The sequence below is a fragment of the Gopherus evgoodei genome, chromosome 5, assembly GCF_007399415.2.
Source record: "Gopherus evgoodei ecotype Sinaloan lineage chromosome 5, rGopEvg1_v1.p, whole genome shotgun sequence".
Lineage (NCBI taxonomy): Eukaryota > Metazoa > Chordata > Testudines > Testudinidae > Gopherus > Gopherus evgoodei.
Genome location: NC_044326.1, coordinates 20,847,580 through 20,872,051, shown reverse-complemented (window position 1 = coordinate 20,872,051; position 24,472 = coordinate 20,847,580). Strand labels below are relative to the sequence as shown.

Below are 24,472 nucleotides of genomic sequence, written 5' to 3'. Positions count from 1 at the left end.
AAGAGCAATAGTTATAAAAGGTTAGTAACTGTTCTTTCTTCAAGTGACTGCACATGTGCATTCCACTCTTGGTGATTCCCAAGCAGTTAAATAGGCAGAGGGAATCAGAGTTCATGTACACACAGACCAACCTGATAGTACAACTTGACCCAATTTGGCATTCCCTCTTAGTGTTGGACAATGGTTTAGTGGCAGGAGAAAGTGCGCACTGATGACCAGGGTGCTGCTTTTCAAACGTGCAGGACAGGGATCTGTGCAAGGAATGACATGAAAGCTGCTTGTGATCTTGTGGAGAGAGCACACAGCTAGCCAGTTGGTGAAATGCCTGCCAGATCAAAACATGCTTGCATACAAGAAGTAACCCAAGATGAAATTCTCTGAGATTGGAGGACTGTTCATTGTGTTTGCAATAGCCACGAACAGTTGGGTGGACCACCAAAATGGTCTGGTCCTGTCTATGGAAAATGCCAGTGCCCATCTAATGGCCAATGTCCATAGCTGTTGCTCATCCCTATTTGCATGTGGTTTTGGATAAAATTCAGGAACTTCAATTAACTGATTGATATCTACAAAACAAAGGGGAAACAGTACAGTGAGCAAAGAGGCTTAAAAACTGTAAATTCCAACTCATACCCACAGATGGCGAGAAAGAAATGAGAGGTAGCTAGAGTCACCTTGCTTTTTATATCCTCTGTTGGAGGCATGAGGACACCCAGGTGCATGCGTGGACCGCAACAGACACTGCTGGTCAGAAAATCCAAACTCAAGTGCATTAGGCATATGCACACTAACAGTGGAATACATATGAACAAACACTCAAAAGAACTGTGTGTTTTCGTACGAAAACAAAAACAGTAAATTTGCTTTGTTACCAACACGTAGGAGACATTAATCTGCACTAGCACTAAAAGTTGTTTTCTTCACTGGGCTACTTATGTTGTTCAATCAAAAGTGAGTGAACCAAAACTGTGGATTTAAGTTCAGAGCCTGTCCTTATGACTGATTTCCACCAATTCTATGAAATCACATTGACACTGACATTTTGCAGTGTTCTGTATGGAATCTGAAGTCGCAACTCTTACAACTCAAATAAAGTTTCAGATTAGCAGAGCTTTTAAAAAAATAAATTATTTTCTTCATAAGAAGTTTAAACGCATAGTTCTTCTGATAGACATTCCACCTTCAAAATATGTAGAAACTAGTTTACCTTCTACTAGCTAATGCACTGAATGCTACACAAGACAAGCTTAGCAATATGAAAAAAGAATAGCTTATGGAATGTTGCAATAACAGGTCTGACCTTTTTCATCTCTCTGTCAAGCAGATAATTTTTCTGGCATACACTTTGTCCCCGTAAGAAGAAATTCAAAAATTGTCTCCAAATGTACCCAAATAGAGACAATCCTGGCAGAAAGCACATCACTGATAATACTGGTCATGAGCCTCTTACAAACCTTTTCAAAATTCAACTTAGACATTTCTTGCTCTTAATATTACTTTTGGACTTTTGTTAGTATTATCAATAAAAAGTCTATACCACAAGTCATGTTGGGAGTTGTATGATGGAACAAGTCTTGTTAACTAAGCTTATCCCAATGCAGGCACGAGATAACCATATTACATTTCTTTTGCCAAACCATTTTACACAGTCTTGAGCCTTAAATTCTTTCCTTCCCACCACCTCTTTCCCGCAGGATACAATAAACCCCTACTGAAGGCAACAGGGTTATTCTTAACCAGCAGCTGTGAGCAGCCAGGTGAATCAGGCTCCTGACCTTTACAAGGCTGTATCAAAAAAACCAATAGTAACAGTCTGAATCCTTCTACACAAGTAAGATTAAACTGTGCTATAAAACAGGTGGGAGACTACTGTGCTCATGTGATAACATGACCTGGACTTGGTTTGAACTATTTGTCTTTGAAATACTCTATGAAAATTAAAATCAACTATTTAGAACTTAGAGTCTTTTCCAAGAATTTAGAGTCTTATAGAGGGTTTCCTCCCCACCACCCCCATTATAGCCAGCCAGCAGAAGATATCCTTGCAGATCTCCATGTTGCATTGTTGTTTTAAAATTCATCTACACTAAAAATTCTACTCTGTCAAGGCAACTAGTTATAAAATGGTTGTTCCTGATAGAGATGCCATATGGTTTCCATCTTGCAGTACAGAAAGGGTATAATCATGCTTTAATTGGGTACTCAAGTCATGGCAAATCTTTGCATGCCTCCACTTTTATAGACATAACTTTAAAAAGCAGTGTCACCTCATTAAAAACGTGCACGGTTTGCACTTATTACGTACCATGTTATGACAAAAGTGACCTATTACTAATATTTTACCTTGGTGCTAATCCACTGTTTTGAAGATATTCCTGAATTCTATCCAGTTCTTCAACTGGTAACTGAGAAACGCTGTTCTGTAGAAAACAGTGACAAAACAATGGACATGAAGCACCAACATGAATAAAACTATTCATATGTATTTTAACAGACTAAGAAGAGCAAGTAAGAATTATTAAGCAATCTGGAGACCATAACACAGGATGAAACTGAATCACTCAGACATGCATGCTAAACACAAAACGTCATTCTGTTTTTCACTCGTCACTAAACATCATGGTCAAGTAATTAAAATGTGCTTTAACTTAAATCACATTCAATTATTTGCTAATATTAGCAACTCTGATTTAGAGACAGGTATATTTACTTTTATCCCTACCTGTAAAGTTGCAGCCAAAAGCATTTCTACTCGACGACAAGCAAGTGTGTCAACCATGCGAGCCAGCACACGGAATGGAGTACACAAAAGCTTATCCACATACAACATTAACACTGCACCAGACTGGCTGAGATGAATGCCCTCTAAGCATTGCAGGGTCTTCTTTAGTGTTGTTGGCTAAATAATAGAAAAAACAATTGTTACATTTTTTCTCATCTTATTTATTTTGTGCCGTAACACAGTTAAATAGAAAAGGTGCTGGAACAACAGATGGACCGTGCTAAACAAGCAACTGGTTCTAATGCCTAAGAGCTTACAGAGTAAAGGAACAGTGGTTACAAAGACAGCATAGCAGACGACTAACTGAATGTTGTGTAAAAATTACTATTTAAACAGGTTTGAGGGCAGGTGGGTTTTTAATTTTTTTTTTAATTTAAGGAAGTGCAGAACAAGGGTTGGTGAGCAGTAACTGGGGTGCTGTTCAATTGTACAAAGCTGCTATAAAGAAGACATGAAGTCTGAAGTGATGAATGAACAAAACGTGTGATTAGAAGTGGCATAGAATTTAGGGAGCAAGAGTTAGTGTAGTAATAGGAGAAAGTGAAGACAGGGTATGGAGTGGAATTAAAGAGCTCTGGAAGTGACAGCTTGAATTTAAGGCGAAAAGGAAATGAAGCAGACCTTAAAAGGAGCACTGAGAAAGGAAAATAGCTTCTGCAGAGTTTTTCAGGATGGGAGACAACAAAAGGCATGTTTAACCATGGAAGGTATAATGCCTGTGCAGAGGTAGAGAAGGGAGGTAAGAAAATGAGAATAATAGGTGTGAGAAGGAGAGCATAGCAGCAGATAATGTGGTTGATAAAGAACAGAAGGGATACTTCAGCACTAGAGATTTGAATGAGGGGATGCAGAGAAAGAGAAGGTAGTGTTCACTGTTTATTTTAATTTTCAAACAGTTTGTGAAAAGTCTTGTAAAACAGCTTGTAAATTAAAGCATGGCTGTCACAAACCTAAACTTTCAAAAGACAAACTTGAGTGAATTAACCTATCTTAAAATAAGTTTAGTATTGTTTAGTTCCCTCCACTCCCAAATATATGCACATTAACCTATTTTCTAGGAAGTCTTCCCCTGCTTGTGACTTCAAAGAGATGAATAACCCAACAAGGGAAACAGCAACAAGTTCACAAATCTTCATGGAGAATGCACAGCCCATTAGTGTAGGATTAGGGAAGAGGGCACAAACCAGGATTGTTCTTTTATTACTCTTTAGTCTTGTTAGGGTCAACATGGAGGTGAACTGAATCCTACTTGTTCTTAGGCATCAGCAGCAGAATTGTCTACTATTTCCAAACATCTGTACACAGCCACTGAAGGCAAAGGTGCTGCAAAAATGTCATCAAGGACTTAATTTGCAGAATTTTATTACTTGTGATGATGCACAGGAAGGAAGGAATGTAGATTGACTGACCCCAGTTGAATTTATTGGACTGGCAGTTGGGAAAAAAAAAAGTTTTAGTACTTCCCATAGCAAACATGCTCAAATTATGAAACAAACATGGATGCTTTTTACAGGCTTACTTCTACACCTTTTAATTAGTGTGTTTTCAACTCAGGAATACAATTTGTAGCTAATATGCAACATCAGTACAGGGGCTCCTAAAAGAAAAACAAGATTCATATTGCATTTATGATTTGATTAATCTATAACACAGCAACTGACAAGGTATGTTTGCACTCTGTGGGGCAATAGAAAGGCTGTGAAGATGAAAGACTGAGTTTTTGAATAAAGAGGCTTGGAAACATAAATTAATTGCTCTCCAAAGGGTTGTAAGCATGTGGGGAAGTGGACACAAAGTTTTTAGTTATCCAATGTCTAGAATTTCTTTTTATTTAGTATTAATTAGTTTAGTTAGTATTAGCTTGTAGGCTCTTTGGGGAGAATCACATCTACCTACCTGTGTGTCTGAACAGCACTAAGCACAATGTAGTTCTGATGCTAAGAGTTGTCTTTTGGCACCAGTGTATTACATATAATAAGATATGCACCAACACCACATTTGGTGCTATAAAAGACCCAGAAAGGAAAAAGCATTCAAAGTGTTTCCAAATACAGTTTACAAGAAGAGCCTTTTAATAATGAAGTTTAGGCCTAAGTCAAACTTACAGTTGCGAGGTTCTCACACCGAGACTGAATAGCCTGGATGAAGAGACCACTGGCTGCTGAATTCCTATGAACAGCACTAATAAAGTCTTGTACAGGAGGCTCATGAGACAGATTAATCAGATCTTGAACATGATTCACTATAAGCCATGTCAAGTGTTCTGAATCATGTAGGTTTTGACACTATGGAGAGAAAAGGTAAAATGGGTTCCATAATTCTAAAATTACCAACATTACTACCCACATATGCATTTCATTACTAAAAGAACAGCAGAAACAATGCAATACTAATTATACACACTGAAAAGCAAATAATTTTTGTTGGAAAAACTGAACCACATTGTGTTAAAAATATTCTGTTTACAAGTATGCACATTTTATTTCCTTCTAAGCTTTATTACTATGATCGTTTGCATAACAACCTGATCTTTTCTTTCAACTGTTGCAAATGCACCTGAAGTCATAATCCTCTATTTGCAAAAAATTGTTTCAACATCCATTAAGTCGTAATCATAAAGACGATGAATACTGGTAGAGAACAACTTGAAAGAACTAGTAAACTCAAGAGACTCTGCTTTTATGCAACATTTTTAGTAATAATGAATGATAGATACACATTCAATATATATCAGAATTGTTTCTGCAAAGGCTCAACGTTTGTCTGTAGTTTTTGTTGCCTTTTAAAGTGAATGCCCCATATCTTTCGTTGCAGCTGAACTATTTATGCCTTCTGCAGTTAATGTTTCTCACTTGAGGCAGAACAATCCGTTGGAAAGTGTGCTAATATCAGCAGAGAGATTGATTCCTGTAATGCTGTGTTTGAGAGCCTATGAAGTCTGAAGCCATGAGAGTTGCCCTATTTCTTAGAGCCTGAACAGAACTGGGGAATGCAGTAGCAGAGTTAATATATGTAGGAGGGTTTAAGGTGAAGAGAGTTTATTCCAATTATGACATGCAGAAACATTCAGTCTCAGAGGGTCTAAACTTTTATAAGCTTCTTAGTAGTCTCCTGAGATCACATATTTAAGTATACAACATTCAAGACATTATTGTTATTTACACAGAATAATTCTGTAGACAACTAAGATTCAGTGTAGAGAGAATACTTAGGATAATGCACGAGTATCTAAAATAATCACACTAATAAGATAAAAGGAGCATACACTTTCAGAAGTGAAAATTGATATATAAAAATTCCATGTAGTTCCCCCTGGAAGTAAATATGACTAAGATCTCTCATTTTTCCCTTATTGTGATCTACGTTTAAAATAATCTTACACTGTACCAAAGATAAAGTACCCAAGCAAAATCCCCAAAACACTTATAGGTTTAAAATTCACAGTTCTAAAAACTTACAACATAGTCACAAAAAAGAATGAGTGCTCCTCTTCGTACGATCTCTCGATTGCACATGCCAAATTTGGATTCCGAAACAAATTCATCACTGTTTCCAGATATCTGAGGGCTCAGCAATTTAGTACTAGAAAGACTGTGCCTCCTGCAAGAAAAACATGTTTTATTGCTAATATTTCACTTAAAGTAGATACTCAATTTCCATTTTAAAAGGAACCCATTTTAAGCATTCCTCAGTATGAATTGCTTTGTCATTAGTTCTTTAGTCTCTTTGACTAAACTAACTAGTCTCTTGACTAACTCTGGAGTGTTATGAATTACATCTCATCACTAAGGCTGATTTTGTCATGGTTATTTTTAGTAAAAGTCACAGACAGGTCCCGGGCAATAATCATAAATTCACAGATATTGTGACCTATCTGTGACATTTGCTGCTGCAGTGCTGGTTTTCCCCACCACCATGATGTCGGGGAGCTATGGGGTTCCCCCTCTGCCCATAGGCTACAGAGCCTTCCATGTAATAATAAAACCCAGCACTTCTCTCCATGCAGCTACAGTGATTGAACATCTAATCCAGTGTTGGGCTAAGACAGACACCCAATCCAGATAAAAAGGAGCTGATGCTGGTAAACTCGCGGAAACAACAGGAAGAATTGACAGAAGTTCTATTAGCCCCCTAATAGAGGGAAGGGATAACTCAGTGGTTTGAGCATTGGCCTGCTAAATCCAGGGTTGTGAGTTCAATCCTTGAGGGGGCCATTTAGGGATATGGGGTAAAAATCTGTCTGGGGATTGGTCCTGCTTTGAGCAGGGGTTGGACTAGATGACCTCCTGAGGTCCCTTCCAACCCTGATATTCTATGATTCTTAACTGATACTGTATGTCCCACGGCTTGTTATTCAATTTTGTAATTTGCTTCTTTCAGACAATCAAGCTGCAGCTAGGGCCAAGACCACTTTTTCTAATCTAGATCTGTCTATGTTTGGGGTCTTTTCTTTCAGTTACAGATCTCACAACTGTCATCCATTGTCACTCAGAGTCTAGACAATACAATGCTTGTACTCTGTCTGTCTATCAGATACTATATTTTAAGACCCTTTGGAAAGCAGACCATTTCAAAAGGGAGGATTTGTTATGCAATGGCTGCTTAGTGAACAGATCTTTTCATGCTCCATGATCTGCACTTGTTGTGTAGCAATTGGAGGGTGAAATAAGATGTTGTTATTGACCTATAAAGCCATAAGCATACTCGGGTCTGATAAGACAGCCCTTTCCCCTACGTAGTATTTCCACAGCTGTAATCAGAGGCACTCACGGTGGAATCCCCTCCCTTTAAAAGGGGAGAGAACAACTGGCAGGGAGTTCTAGCTGATGTGCCATCAAGTGTGGAATACACTCTCTCTCTTGGTCTAAAGTAGTCAGACTTTACTGACCTCATCGAACACTGCAAAGATGGTACACACTCCTTTACAAGTACAGTAATTTCTTTAAGTGGTTTAATGCATATAGTTCTCAAATTTTTAACAGCTGAGAAATTCATATAAGCTACACTAAAGAAGTCTTAATTAACTGTAGAAATTAAAAATCAGTATGACAGACAGTCTTATTATAGCATACCCTCAGTTCATATTAAAAACAGCCTTACTTTGGTGTTTGATGCACCTCCGACCACCAGCTGTAGTTAGTGTAATTGACAAGAAGTAGGATTTGACACCAGAGGAGCACTAAAGAAGGGTGTGTGGGAATCATGAACTGAACAAGATCACTCAGACTCTCAAGGGTATAAAAACTACCATCAGATCCATCTCCTGTAAAAAGCCTGCTGGCAGCAGCTGTGATTCTTCTGAACATCCCTGAAAACAAACACACATACATTAAGGGGAACCATATATGCTACCATTTGTACTGAGAATTTTTTTAAAAACCCTCATCGGTTACACAGCATTTGGAATATTTAAACTGCTTCATTTACAACCAAGCAACCTAACCCTCAGCGTTCCTGAGGGACACCTAAAATAAATTTGATTTTCCCCATTTATAAATGAGGATCTAGAAGCAGAAATATTAAATGACTGTCCAGGGTCACAGGGCAAACCAATGACAAGAACTGGAATTGAACAGGACTTCTTGGCTCTCAGCCTCAGATCCCATCCTCTAGACCTCAGTCTAAAAACATAACACTAAAGTAATTAAATCATACTACAGATGTACATCTTAGTTATAGTAAACATTATAAAAGTCACATGTATCAATATTTTATTCTTCCTGAAATTGTTGATTAGCCAGGGTGCATTATTTGTAGTGAGGTAGTGTGCAGAGGTCCCAATCAAAATCAGAACCTCATTGTGTTAGGTACTATACTTACAAAGGAAGATAGAATGTAGGCTCCTTTGGGTTGGGACTAAAGTGGGAGGTCGGTAGACTTCTCTGCCTAGATAGCTATTGAAGGTGTTCCGCAGGCTACACCTATACTACTTGTGATTCAGCAGCAAAGCTGAAGTGTCGCAGCTATGCCACTGTACCATTGTAGCATAGACACTCCTTATAGCAAAGGAAGAGGGTTTTCCATTGCTGCAGTAAATTCAGCCCCTGGAGAGGTGACAGGCAGGTTGATAGAAGAATTTGTCCATTCTTTTGGTGTCAGTACCGGAGCTTAGGTCAGCTTAACTATATCTCTCAGGTGTTTGAATTTTTCATATCCCTGAGTGATGTAGCTAGGTCAGTCTATGTTTCAGATGCAGACCAGGCCTCAGATAATCAGTTGTAATAATGCAGTGGCTACAGGACTTGGATGTAAAGCTTTGTGCAACGAGCAAAACTATTAAATGAGGGGAAAAAACCTCTGCTCTGTATGCTGAGCAATGGTCTGCAGGTGGAAGCAGTTGTGGCAGAGCTCTCCTTCTGTGACCTCTTGTCCTTCAGCTTGCTCCTTTAATCCCTTTTGCCACAACTGGGGAAGGGGTATAAATATTTGAGAGGAGCTCAGAGAACAACTATTCATGTAACAAAGCCCCTTTGGTACTCTTAAACAGAGAAGAGGGGGGGAGGGGAATCGATTTCTTACAGCTGCTGCAGAATCAACTATAAATTCTAGAATAGCAATGGATAACAAAGGAGCTCTGCAATGCTGCTCTGTTTGCATGGTCAGAATCAGAGCACCAGAGTGAAGCCGTAAAGGCCATAGGCCAAGTCCCAGAGCCATGTGGACAAGTCTGAACTGCCTCCGGTATTTTGAGGAAGAGAGGAACAGTGCAAATGTCTCACAAGAGGACGATATCAGAATCCAGAAATGCATGTTGTACTTACTTTCTATTAGTAAAATCATCCCCGAACTACTACCAACCCATTTTAGCTACTTGCCTGTGTAGTAAGTGTGACATCTAGTGACTGGCCATGGTGATGCACGTAGCTATTAAAGCTATCTACCATAGCTTTGTCCTCGATTTATCCTACCTGTTTACAATAATCTACTGAAAGCTTGAAACTAATCTGTTAGTTTCAGTAGTACTCACAGTGTGTCAACAGCTATACACAAAGAAAAACACATTTCTGCACTCCTGAAGAGCTCACATTCTGAACCAATATAGTACAAAGGCTATGGAAAAGGGGTAAGGGCAATATCCGGCTACACCGTAATACGTAAGTTTGACAGTACATTTTTATATTCCCAGACATAAACTATATTAAAATGCAGCTAAGTATATACGTCAGCAACTTAGGGGTAAAAAAAATTACAGTGTTGTGATAATTACAACAAAAACAAGCTCTACAAACCTGGGAAATTCAGGGTTAAGGTTAAACTTAGGATAATTCTAAATCTATTAAGTCATGAAAGTGCATAGTTAAGGCATACAAATAACCTTCATACCGCCCTGTAGTGGCAACCTACGATAAACATACTGTTATTAGTGCAGAATAGTGTTTGTGGTCCTAGATGAAACTGATCCTTGATATTAGGTATTAGATTTTTTCCATTTCTCTCTCATGGTGTCACTAAAGAGCAGAATAAAGATTTCTTGCAGACCTTAACAGCAATTCCATTGAGCGACACAATATTTTTTTATTTTTCTCATTATATTATATATATATATAATTGTTCAGTTTTATGAATGTTTGTTTCAATTATTATTTTACTTATGAAAATGAATCATCATTAAATATGAATAAATAAAATTTTTAGTTGGAATAAGCAGTAAGTGAGGGGTGGAGAGAATAAAATTGCCCCGTAGGGCCAGGGAATAGGTCTCTGCTATGGGACATGGGAATGGGGGCCACTATTTTGAAAAAATCTTGGAAGTCGTCAAAGTCATCCGCAGTGGTTGGGAGTGGAGGGCATAATTGTCTTGTCCAGTGAGGACGATAAATTATTGTTGGCTGGTGAGGTGCTAGGAGCAGTGTCCTCTTCCTGCTCTGCCATGAGTTCATCCCTTGTCTCAGTAGCTACAGTCTCCAAGGGTGGAGGCAGGGATCCAGCATCTTCCCTACATGGGCTGGGCCACCTGCTGTAAGACCTCCATGGCTTCTGTAAGACCTCCAGGCATCTTAGCATGGCCAGTGCCCAAGGAAGGTCGTGAGTGGTCCCATATGTGGACTGTGATATTAACGGTCCAGCTGCCATAAGTGTTCTGATAAGGGAGGAATAGTGAGGGGAGAATACCCCTTCAACCTCCTCATCTTCATTGCTCAAGAACAGTGGTGCTATTGGAGATAACTGTTGCTCCAGTACCGACGGCCTCAGTGAGATATCAGTGCCCAAAAGAGGGAACTCCACAGTCAAGGAGACCAACAGATCCTTCTGGTGCAAAGAGCTTCGCTGCCCAAGAGTGAGGTGCCAATTGTATCAGGAGTGCAGTCTGCCGGCTTTGTTGTGCTAGCAGCATTTGGCTGCAGCATCGTCATCAGAGCAGTTGTTGATGCCATCTCCTTTAGCACTGTAGATGGTGCAGAGGTGGAGCGGGGCAGCTTAGAGCCATTATACTCCGCAGCAGAGCACTGGGTTCCGGCAGCAGCTGCCATGCAGGTGGTGCCTAGAGTATCAAAAGTAAGGCTCAGTCTTTGTCACAGAGATCACGGAAGTCATGGATTCTGTGACTTTCCGTGACCTCCATGACTTCTGCAGTGGCCCATGTAGCTGGCCCAGTCTCTGGGCCAGTCGCACCAGCTGCTGCTAGGGCAGTCTCGGGGGCCCTTGACCCTAGCAGCAGGACTTTGAGTGTGTGTGGGGGGGAGATCATGGCTGGGGACTGAGGTGCAGGACGGTGCTTATCTGGGGGGGCTCTCAAAGAGAGACAGGAACTCCCCTCCCGTAGCTCCTAGCTTCACGTGCTGCCTTTGCTCGCAGGCACCTCTGCCACAGCTTCCATTGACAGCAGTGCCCAGCCAATGGGAGCTGCAGAACCGGGGCTTGGAGCGGAGCGGACGCAGCTTGTGAAGCTAGGAGCTGGAGGTTGCAACTTCCCAGGAGCCCCAGTCCCCTATCCCCTCTCTCCCCAAGCCCCTCCAAAGTTTTAGTCAGGGGTATATAGTAAAAATCATGGAGAGGTCATGGGCTGTGCATTTTTTTTCACTGCCCATAAACTGTCCATGACTTTTACTAAACACACCCGTGACTAAAACGTAGCTTTAGTCATAAGTGCTGAACTGCGGTGCGGCCTGCACCTATGAGAGCAATTTGGCCAGGGACCATTTTCTGCTGGTCTGCTCTCTCTGAGGTGAAGAGTATGTTCCTTTTTCTTCCAGAAAACACTAAAAGCTCTCTAGCAGGCAAAGAATTGTATAAAGTTTTATGACAGGTATTAATCTAAGAAACTCAAAATAAAAAATACAATATAAACGTTTTCTTTTCTGAACACCACCTTCGGTGACATTATTGGCCCACTGGGAGGATTTGAGGACTGACACTGGCCCTAAGATAAATTGAGTTTGAGATTCCAGAGGAAGGTGAGAGGAAATCCAACCCAAGAGTAACGATGCACACCGCATTTCTCAACTGGAGCTCTTTTGGACATTTAAAAGTACAATGTTTAACATATGAAAGGTTACCAGTTATAGTCTGCTCTGCTAAAAGGGTAGAGTCTGAAAACAGGTCTTGAAGCTGCGTACACCATAAAAAGTCTAAAGGAAAAGAAAGACTTTGGGTTCTGACATGGACACAAGCTTGTGAGAAGAAAACATTTTATATGCAGCCAATATTCTCAACCTAAACAGATTTTAAACTCATTAAACATCTGATTCAGAACTGAAAAGAACTCTTATTGTCATCATGGCACAACACAACTCATTTTGAGATTATTACCTGATTTGAAGACATGTATTAAACACATAAGCAATGTGCCCAACTCTTGGCAATAGAAAGTGTGCTGCTGTTCATTCATGTCCACTTTCAACTGTTTTGTAGCAATGTCTTCCAACAGAATGCCCACTAATTGTAACAAGAACCTAAAAAAAATCCCACACAACAGAGTCAGGAAAATAAACACATCAGCTTATATCCTATCTATCTGTCCCAACCAAGGTTTTTACTACTGAGTTAACAGGTTTCAGCAGGTTGACCTGAACCAAATACAATCCTGTTTAACAGTGCCTCACTTTAAAACTTTCCCCTTAAAGTTCTTCTTGCTGCCTCTACCACAAGGAAAAAATCTCAGCTCCAGCTTTCACTCATTTTCTAGCGTAAAAATTGATTAAAGCAGAGTATTTGCAATGTGTTTAAGGGCCCAGGTCTCAGTTATACAAAACCTCATCTGCCATCAAATCAAAGATGGTCATTGTTTCATTAATCACCATGCCTGCAATTAACATGTGTCAAACACCTAGAACCCTACCCAATGTGCTATATCTTTCCAGGAGACTAAGCCACTCACAACAGGCTTCCACCTTACACAAAATCTTTCCCATCCACCACCACGACAAGACCGACCCCAAGTCTTCATAACCAAAAAGACTCCTCTTTCTCTATCAGCTACACATATTAAAGGGGGGAGGGATAGCTCATTGGTTTGAGCATTGGACTGCTACACCAGGGTTGTGAGTTAAATGCTTGAGGGGGCCACTGAGGTAACTGGGGTAAAAATCTGTTGGGGATTGGTCCTGCTTTGAGCAGGGGGGTTGGACTAGATGACTATGATTCTATGATTCCTAGCATAAGGCATCACTGTGGCCAAAGGAATATAGTCACTCAAATAAAGGCCATCAAGGAAAGCTAAAAAAACCCACACAACAACCTGAATCAGACTAACAATCCATCCCATAACCATTCCCCAATCCTTCTCTTAGGAAGTCTCAGATCCAGTAGGATTTCCAGTCCAAATGATACACCAAATCACAACTCCTCCCTGCTCCTCCGAATTAATTTGTGGATAAAAACATCTTCTCATAAGGGTCTTAACCCTCATCTGGAGCAATAAAATCCTATCCTAATTCCTTCCCCCTGCAGTAGTACAGTATTTCCAACTCAACCACATCCAAAATCTCTCTTGAATTACTTTGCATAAGTCTCTCACCCTCAGAAGGCTCTAGATTACAACCTATCCTTTTAAAAAGAAAGCTGATCTTCCCCTCCCACCTTCTTCACTCTTTCACATGCACAGGAGGGGAAGTCACCTGACTCATCCCACCCATATGCCACTGAGGCAACAATGGAGAGTACAAGCTAAAGTAAGGGAGAAGGAAGAGTCAATTCCCAGGGTGAAATCCTGGTCCCACAGAAATCAGTGGTACTTTTCACCTCAGCATGGGGAAAGAAACCAAAACAGCCCAAAATTGTTAAACAAAAATACACACCTCCATCTTCTGTAATACATCCATCAGCAGCACATCGCATTCTATCCCTCAATCTTGCATTCAACCTTAAATCCACCCCCCTATGTCCATATCAGGTAGCATCCAGGTAAATATAAATGTTATGTTTCCATATCACTTGTCACTCTTTTAATACTTAATACTTCACCAAAAGTTTTTAAAAAAAACACCTTATAGATTCAGAAGACAACATACCTAGAAAATGTCTCTTCAGGCAGATATTTAGCCTGTTTCAGCTCAATTTGTTCTTCAGGTGTGGGTTCATTATTCTCCCCATCCCTTAGCCTGTTAATTGTTTGACATGACAATAAGTAAGGGGAGAAAGAAAGCTCTTGAATCCGAGATAGAACTATATCCTCTGTTGATTGTGAAATCAGAACTCTAAGGATAGCTAGGATACCAGATATCCATAACTGAACAGTGCTCACTGATGCCTAAAAAAGACAACACAAAACAGAAAAATGCAGCAGATTAAGAGATTAACAACTGCAATAATGTAATGGAGAACTGACAACATATTAGATCTTATAAAAAGATCACTCAAAGATGTTTGTTCAAAGAAGTGAACATATATGAGGTAAAGTTTTCTACCTTCTTTTCTGCCACTATCATGGCTCCCAAGAGCTGAATGCTGATGATAGCTCCTGGAAATCAGTCTGGCTTTGAGAGCACTCAGTGCTGTGTGATCTGGGGAAGGTGTACTTCCGCAACACTTTTGTGAATACCGTTCTCACAAAAAACCTCCATACTTCCTAAAAAATTAAGTACTAATGGGGAATCTTGCTTTGTAACACCTTAATATTTCAACTAAAAAAAAGGGTTTAAAATTCTGCATGAGAAAAGCAGATTTACCTATTCATAAACAGGACCCTACCAAACTCTCAGTCCATTTTCACGGTCAATTTCATGCTTATTGGATTTTTCAGCTATTTAAATCTGAAATTTCATGGTGTTGTAATTGTAGGGGTCCTGACCCAAAAAGGAGTTGTGTGGGGGATGGGGGTGTTGCAAAGTTATTGTAGAGGGTGTGTGGTACTACTACCCTTACTTCTACACTGCTGCTGGTGGTGGCACTGCCTTCAGAACTGGGTGGCCAGAGAGCAGCACCTGCTGGCCAGGAGCCCAGCTCTGAAGAGAGAGCTGCCGCCAACAGTACTGCAAAAATAAGGACGGCATGATATGGTATTGCCTCCCTTATACTCTTATTTCTATGCTGCTGCCTGAAGAGCTGGGCCCTCAGTCAGCAGCCGCCACTCTCTGGTGGCCCATCTCTGACAGTAGCAGTGCAGAAGTAAGGTGGCATGGTATGGCATTGCCACCTTTAATTCTGCACTGCTGCTGGCAGGGCAATGCCTTCGGAGCTGGGCGCCCAGCCAACAGCCACTGCTCTCCAGCCACCCAGCTATGAAGGCAGTGTAGAAGGGTGGCAATACAACAATCCTCCCTGCAACTCCCTTTTGGGTCACGACCCTCAATTTGAGAAACTCTGGTCTCCCCCATGAAATTGGCATAGTACACCTCTACCTCGATATAATGCTGTCCTCGGGAGATAAAAAAATCTTACCGCGTTATAGAAACCGCGCTGTATCGAACTTGATTTGATCCGCTGGAGCACGCAGCCCGCCCCCAGCTCCCCTCGGAGCACTGCTTTACCGTGTTATATCTGAATTCGTGTTATATCGGGGTAGAGGTGTATAGGGTAAAAGCACACAAAAGACCAGAGTTCGTAGTCCGTGATGTGTTTTTCATAGCCGTGAATTTGGTAGGGTCCTATTCATAAACCAGGTTATGGAACTGCTCTTACATCAGGAGGCTCCGCATTCTTCACCATCGAATTACAAGTAAAATGACCTATCCAAAGGCAAACTAGTCCTCCTAGTGATTTCTTCTCTATTTCTGAATATGTTACCAAACTAATTTCAGCGGGATCTGGGAACAGAAATATACACATTGCAGAGGATTAAGAAAACATTCATTACTGTTTTGCCATATGAAAATGCTGAACTGTCTTGATAGACAGAGGGGAGGATAGTCAGAAATGTGTATTATAGAGCCACAAATGCGTTAAAGGCTTCAACATCAAACAGGTAGTGTAATCTCCTTCACTGGTCGCTTACCATTGTACAGGGAATAACAAACATACTTCTTAAAAGCATGTCCACTGGACGGAGGGATGAAGGAGCCAAAATTTCAAATAAAGTGTTCAATACTCCCAGAGCTTCATGGGAATCTATATGCATCTGTTCAAAAGAAAGGAACAAATTTTATATTCACCATTGAACACAACAGCAAAAACAAAGAACATCTCTGTATCTTGATTATTTTTAGTATGATACATATATGTTTCCTATGCAATAATGCTGCACTTCAGTTTGATAACCAAGAGAGATTAGAAAACCCATAAGGGGTGAATATTAAAAGCAGGTGCAGCCATTGCTATGTAGAACATGACAGACCTCAAGAAAGCTTAAATTAAAAACTATAACAAAGTTTAATGTGTGTCTCTGTGTGTGTGCGCGCACACACACACACTAAACTTTGTTATAGTTTTTAACTTAAGCTTTCTTGAGGTCTGTCGTTCATATATGTATATGTATGTATCACTCACACACACACACTCACTCTATTTGGTCAACAATTGCCCAAAAGCTAATTATTTTTGTTTTGGCTCCATCTAAAAGCAATTGTGGTTACTGGGAAAGCATGCATTAAAAGGGTCATCAATTTGAAACCTGAATTAGAAATCATTTCAGATAGTATGCCTGCCCCCCAAGTGCTAATTATGTCGTTTTAGTACCACATTTTCTTATATTTTTTTTTTAAAACACCTCTTCCGTTTGCTATGAGAAAAACCCATCTAAAAAAGGGGAAATGATACTGACTATAAACAAAGAGCTGCCAAATGCTTAAAATAAATTAACTAGAAAAAATTGGGGAATAGACTGTCATAACCTCTATCCTCAATCTTACAAAATACTCTAAGGTGCACATTGAAGCTAATATTTAAGTGGTGATTCAGTACTCGGGGTAACAGGGAAGCTTAACGAAGTGTGCAAGTTTTCAGTATGAACGCAGTAAATGAAGTTGGTCTCTATCAGTATTCCATGCATGAGTGTGCATGCGTGCCATGCGCCCAAATCTGAAAATTGTAACAAGCAGTGTCTGTTGGCCCACACATGCACAGTAGTTCTCCTCATGCTCCAGACCAAGGGCATATCAGGCAGTGCAGGCCAATGCCCTGCCAGTTCTTCTCCTTACCACGAATCCAACAGAAGATCAAATGGGAAACTCTTCAATCTGTCATGACTTAAGTCAAAGACTAAAGTCAAAAAGGTGCTAATCAGGGAACTTCTATTCACTGATGATGCTGCCCTCAGACCCCACAATGGAGATCTACTACAAGAACTCCTGGATCGCCTTTTCAAGTGCTTGTCAGGCATTTGCTCTCCTCATCAGCATTAAGAAAATGGTTGTGTTAGGACAGGGGGTTCCACAAGCTCCTTAAATCACCTTAAACGCAAACCACCTAAAAGTCATCCAGAAGTTCAGCTACTCAAGTTCTACAGTGATCACCAACCTCTCATTGGATGAAAAACTAAGTGATCGCATTGGAAAGGCTGCCACCACCTTTAGCAGACTAACTAGAAGAGCATGGAAAAACTCAAAGCTTAACATCAACATCAAAATGCTAGTGTACCAAGCTTGCATCCTCTGCACTTATGTATGGTGAGGAAACATGGACAGCTTATGCTCATCAGCACAAAAAGTTAATTAGTTTCCACCTACACTGTTTATGCCGCATTGTAACCTGCCCCAAAAACACCCAGAGACCAACCGAGGTGCAGCACCCATGTCCTTTTATTGTTTGTGTCCATTCCCACCACCTACTATTTACAAGTATTTACAGAGACCAACACTCTTGGAGATTACTAGCTTCCCAGCCAGCAGGGATCTAGAGCCCACACTCCTTCCTTTCCTGTCTCCCCTGCTTCCTGTCTCTTAGCCAGCTTTATAGGGCAGGCTGCTACTCAGGCCTGCAGGTGGATCCCCGCTGGTAATTAGGGCATGGCCCCTCAGCCAGCCCAACTAACCCTTTTTCCTCTGGAACAGGGCTAACAGGGGCCTGGCTTGTTTCTCCTAGCCAGCACCTGTTACACTCTTCCCCTCTTAAGAGGCATACGATCAGGCCATCCTCCCCGGCTCTCTATCCTTCCAGGCCGGCCCTCCCTCCGGGGTCCCTCAGTCTCTATATACTCTTCAGTTAACCTCACCACAGCCTCTACTGTCTCAGGATGGTGTTGCCGCACTCAGACTAGTATTGTCTCGGGGAGGCTTTGTAACAACTGTTCCATGACCACACTGTCCATAATCTCCGCCGTGGTCCATATCTCGGGCTGTAGTCACCGGGTTCCCCAGTCCATTAGCCTCTGGGTAAAGGTGTGGGGCCGCATGGTAGCCGTCCAGTGAGCAGCTCGCAGCTTCTGCTGGTAGAGTTCAGCTGATAGGCCCACCCAGTCTAGAAAAGCAGCACGTACACTCCCATAATCCTGGGCGTGTTCTTCACTCAGTGCCATATAGGCCACTTGAGCCTCTCCCACCAGGTATGGCATGAGCCGAAGGGCCCAGATTGTCCTTTCCCACCCGGCGCCCGTGGCTACCTGCTCAAATGTCCCCGAGAATGCATCCAGGTCATCTGCCAGGCTCATCTTGCATAGTCCCCAGCCCGGGTGCCCTCACCTGCCGGAGGACTCACCAGCTGCTGTAGGAGCTGAGCTTGGGTGTTGGCCTGCTCCCTGATTAAGTCCTGCAGGTTTCTTTGTTGTTCCACCTGCCAGGTCAGGAAGGCCTGCTTCTCAGTCTGCTGGGACAACTGGACATTGACCAGGGCCTGCTGCATCTCCTCCAGCTGCTTCACCAGCCATTTTAGGGTCTCCTCCATCTCCAGGGCCGCCAACCACAGTTGCTGGCATCAAATCCTGGACAAGCCCCCATGTGTAACCTGGCCGTCTCTGGCCTAGGGCCCAAAAACACCCCGAGACCAATCGAGATGCAGCACCGGTGTCCTTTTATTGTTCCCACCACCTACTATTTACAAGTATTTACAGAGATCAACACTCTTGCAGATTATTAGCTTCCCAGCCAGCAGGGATCTAGAGTCCATGCTCCTCTCTTTCCTGTCTTCCCCTGCCCCACCTTTCTGTCTCTTTGCCAGCTTTATAGGGCAGGCTGGCTACTCAGGCCTGCAGGTGGATCCCCTTTGCTAATTAGGGCATGGCCTCTCAGCCAGCCCAATTAATCCTTTTTCCTCTGGAACAGGGCTAACAGGAGCCTGGCTTGTTTCTCCTAGCCAGCACCCTATTACATGCATACTCCACACCAAATGACAAGATAAAGTCACCAATGCAAAGGACAAACTAACCAAGTGTGACAGCCCTGCTCAAGCAAAGATAACTGCGCTGGTTGGGCCATCTGCTTGGTTGGAAGATGTACGCATACCCAAGGACATACTATATGGGGAGCTATCAGAGGGAACAAGAACAGAACGTCCCAAGCTTCACTAGAAAAACACAGGCAAGCGAGATATGAAGGAACTGAGAACTGATCCTGACCGATGGGAAACCTTGGCAAGTGAGCGTAACAAGTAGTGCCACTGTCTCCCTCAGGGCATCAGAGTCCATGACAGGAGCTGGCTCCTATAGCTTGAAGAGAAAAGAGCTTATAGGAAGCAAGCAGCTCCCATATATTTGCAACAACTGACAAAGATCATGCAAATCTCGGATTAGACTATTCAGTCACATGAGACATTGCAAACCATCTTCATCACAGGCTTCAATTCCCACCACCTCTCACAGATGAAAGGATGCCAACTAATATGACCTGAAGCAGAAGGGATGGAAAGAGGGTAGCAAAATACAGATAGGGACCATACATCTTGAAGCTCTTCCAGTTACACTTAAGTAACCTCCTTCTTCATTCCACACATGACAAGCAGAACTCAGATGTGACGACGCTAACGGCAACGACGCTTGAAGTACTACAGTTCCCACTGCTGCATTTGCAGCAAAGGACTGAACTAGTGCATAATGTTTAGTGAATGTGTGAATGGAACTCCTGGTAGCTTCTCTGCGTATGTCCAGTATTCATGCTTCCTGCAGGGATCTTGTAGAAGCAGCTTGTGCTCTGGCCGAGTGTACTCTCTACCCTGTCAGGTGGAGAGAGATGTGCTAATTGGTAGCACGTGATGATGCATCCAAAAATCCATTTAGAGTTTCTGAGAGGATATAGTATCCTCACAACCTTTCTGTTATGGTGAGAAATGGCCTTGGTGATCTTCTTGTGAGTCTGGGTGGTCTACCTGCAAAGGACCAAACCTGTCTGACGCCATGGGAATGAAGTCTTCACTCTTCAGCAGTGGCATGGGGCTTTGGGAAAGAAAAACACTTCAGCAGATAGTTTGATTGACATGGAATTCAGAAATAACCTTTGGGAGGAATGTAAAACTGGAACATCTATCTACTGGAGATAGGAAGGCACTGATCACAGCTTTTACTGTCAGTGCAAAGCTATATTACTCCTGCAGTTAACACAGGCTGATAGGTTAGTTGTGAGCTCCCCCCTTTTTCCCTCCCATTCTCCTCACCATGTGTCTCTCTTAAACCTTGCTTTGGTTTACGTGCTGTGTCATTAAATTCCAAAACAGTCAGTGCTGCAGCTTCTGTCTCCAAACATTGATCTGCTGCTTTCTAGCTCATCATAGTGAGCTAAATGTAAAGATCTGAGTTTTGTTAAAGACAACTAGAATATCTGCACTGCTTGGAGAAGGCCAATCATGCTGAGCCCAGGTAGAGGAATGTCTCCATTTAGCTAGGTAGCAGGTCCTAGTTGAATCTTTCCTACTTTGAGAAGGATAGCTTGGACAGGTGCTGAACAAGAACGGTCTAATTCTGATGTCCCTCCAAACATCAGCCATGAGGACGAATGGGTCTGGATTGGCGTGTCTGATTCTTTCCCCTTCTTGATTTAGGAAAGCCAGGAAGAGGTGGACCCTGATAGGCAGACAGATATTTTCTGAAAATCCACAGGAACCAAAACTGTCTGGGTAAGTTGCCTCATAGGAAAAAGATTCATCATAACAGAGAGAGTCATTTTCAAGACCTATGGTAGCAGGGGGAATGGGAGGAAAGGCATATCTGAGTTTGTCCCTCCATGACAACAAGAAAGCATTGCCCTGTGTGCTGTGACCTATAGCTCATCTGGAGCAATATAGGGGAAGTTTTTTGTTCATTTGGAATGCGAAGAGATCCTCACGAGGTGTTCCCCAGAGTGAATATCTCACTCAGGACAGAGCTGTGTGTATTCCACTTCTGCACAGAAGCTTCTACTCAGGTTGTGCAGTAAAGAGTTATGAGCATTCAGAAGGTATGCAGCTTGGATGGTGAGGCAGTTTCTGATGCATCAGTTCCCAAGCCTTACTGCTTCTAGACAGAGGAGAAGAGATCTTGCTTCACCCTCTTTATGTAAGAGACAGTGGTGATGTTGTCTGACATTACTTGGATATACACTGAATGTATAAATGGGAAAAACTCCTGCTTGCTCTCAATTCTATTAGAACGAAAAGCAGTCTGGCCTCCGATGGGGTCCAGGTACCTTGTCTGGTGTGGTTGTTCAGGTGAGCACCCCAACCCAGAAGGGATGCCTGTGTTACAATGGTGACACGGAGATAGGGAGTGTTGCAGATGACTCTGATTCATTCCAAATTCGACCACCAGATAAGAGAGGCAATGACCCTGGTGGGAACAGTCACTCTAGTGTTGATGTGATCCTTGTCTTGTGAGTAGACTGACTGGACCCAGGCCTGCAAGCATCATAGATGAAGCCTGGAGAACAGTGTCCACATAAGTGCACAAGGCCATAGAAGAGCAAGGCATACGTTGACCATAGCACAAATTACTCAAGGACCAAAGACTATTAGATTACTTATTAACTGAAATCTTTCCATGGGGAGGAAAGTTCTTGCTGAAATGGAGTCCAGTATCACCCCAATTAAGTTTAGAGTCTGTGTGGATGTTAAAATAGACTCTTTGTTCATGTAGACACCCAGTGATGCTAGAAAATGGAACAGGAACAAAGTTGCTAACCTGACCTCCTGGCTAGAGTGACCCACCAGGAGTCAATCGTCTCATCTGGGCTGCCACCACAAAGAAAACCTTTGTGAATACTCTGGGTCCTGTTGTTTGTCTAGAGGGAAGGACTCTGAACTGGAAGTGTTCCTGACCCACTCAAAACCAACTGATGTTGGATAGCTTAATATCTAACATGAAAATAAGCATCCTTCATACTGAGAGCTGTGAACCATGTCCCCTTCCGTAGGGAGAGGACTATCAATGCTAGAGTAACCATCTGAATGTAGGCTTTTGAAAAAAAGATGTTTAATTGTTGAAAGTCCAGACTGGTCTCCACCTTATCTTTTTGGGGACTAAAATATAGGGAATAGAACATGCTCCCACGATACCAAGGTGACACTCATTCTATTGCCCCTCGTTGAAAAAGGGAGTCTGCCTCCTGTTGAGGAATCACCTAGTGAGAGTGGTTCCTGAAGATGGACCAGGAAGTGGGTTTGTGGGGAGGGAGGGTGAGAAACCTAGAAGTTATCCATCAAGAATATTCCAAGACCCAACTGTATGCTGTGACTGAGTCCCAGTTGTAGGCAAAAAGCGAGAGATGGTCCCCACAGAGAAGGGAGGTAGAAGTGGGTATAGAAGTAGCCCTTAGCAGATGGCTGGGAATAGGCAGAAGTCATGGTAGCAGAGGGGGCTGAACATTGAGGCCTCTGAACCCTCTGATGTTTAAGTAGAGCCTCATCTGGACACTGGTGGTACAACATCTTTGGGGGGGGGGTGTCTTTGGCCTATACACCTCTGTCTGATGTTTTCTCCTGGGTATTAGGGTGTAAATTCCCAGGGACTGTAGAGTTGACTTGGAGTCTTCCAACAAGTGTAGGGAGTCATCTATTTTCTTGTTAAACAAATCTGACTTGTCTAAAGAGAGGTTCTGTATGGTGTTCTAGACCTCCCTGAGTAGCCCCAAAGAGTGAAGCCAAGACTCACACCTCATAACTATGCCAGTGACCAAGCCACTGGATGCAGTGTCCACTGCATCCTCTACAGCTTAAAGAGAAGTCTTAGCCATTAACTTGCGCTCCTCTATGAAGGACTAAAATTGGGCTTTGTCCCCAGAGGGAAGCTTGTCTTTAAAGTCAGACAGCCTGCCTGGAGTAACTGTTAAAATATTTCACTAACGAGGTCTGACAGTTAGGGATACAAATTTGCAGACTTGTAGAGGAAGACCTTTCCCTCTCTCTCCCCTCAAGAGGCCCAACCTCTTTGAGCCCTTGACAGCTGTGGTGGTCTTGGGAGGTTGTGATCATGCTCTCCCTATGGCTACGTGTACCATCAGGGAGTTTGGAGCTGGGTTGGAGAAAAGAAATTCAGTCCCTTTGGTGTGGTGTGGGGTATGCCAGACCACTATGGCTGGCTCCATGATGGCCTCATCACAAGGGAGCACCAGATTACTTGGACTTATAAGCAGCAGAATATTCACAAGCCAGTGCTGGGAATCCTGGAGCTCCACCACTGATATCCCATTATGTGTCTCGCCTAAGCAATAGAGATGGTGTTGGTGATTGTTGCTCACAGAGACGGAGCGAGGGCAGGAGAGATATTATTGAACCCCTGGGCACAGTTCTAGGCCACAAGGAGGCAGTCCCCAGTGCACAGAAAGAACAAGCTACACTATACTAGAAAACTAACTATGCTAATATAAAACTATTTACAATAGCCATTTACAGGGCAACAAAGAGAAAATCTGGAGAAATCTGTGGACACAGATTATGACACAGGCCATGTGGTGGGTATGGAGAACAGGAAAGGCGTCAGTCCATACTGCCTCTTATGCCATCGGTCTGGAGCACAAGAACTACTGCGCATGTACAGACCGACAGACACTGCTTGTTAAAATTTCCAGACTCTCACGCACAGCACACACATGCATCCATGTGTGGAATACAACCAGGGACCAGCAATCAAATAATACACTGAGCTTCATATGTTGGCCGCCTTCAGTTTGCACACAGATCTCAGGTTTGGGTACAAACTTATATGCAGCTCATGAGGTCTCCAACCCTGTAAATTACTCTGCACCAATGGACTTCAATGAGTCTCCCCACAGCAGCTGGGATCTGCCTAAGTGGAGTAATGTGCAATAAGGTCCAGATAATGTCAGTTTTGCCTGTGATCCAGGTCCTGACAACACTTAACTTCTCCCATATTCAGCTAAGTCATAAGATTTACATAAGTGCAGTTTGTCAGATTAAGTTATTTAACAGAGAAAATAAAGACATCTAAAAATGTACCTTAAAAACATTAAAAATAAAGTT

The 24,472-nt window shown here is 42.3% G+C and overlaps 1 protein-coding gene across 1 annotated transcript in view; it reads right to left on the bottom strand.

Moving 5' to 3' along the window:
- Positions 1-24,472, bottom strand: part of HTT (huntingtin) — a 219,835-nt gene that overhangs the window by 80,036 nt on the left and 115,327 nt on the right. The window contains 8 exon segments of the mRNA XM_030564220.1: positions 2,344-2,420; positions 2,723-2,899; positions 4,888-5,067; positions 6,241-6,382; positions 7,883-8,090; positions 12,533-12,675; positions 14,233-14,471; positions 16,155-16,277. Of these exon segments, the coding sequence (XP_030420080.1) occupies positions 2,344-2,420; positions 2,723-2,899; positions 4,888-5,067; positions 6,241-6,382; positions 7,883-8,090; positions 12,533-12,675; positions 14,233-14,471; positions 16,155-16,277 (1,289 nt within the window).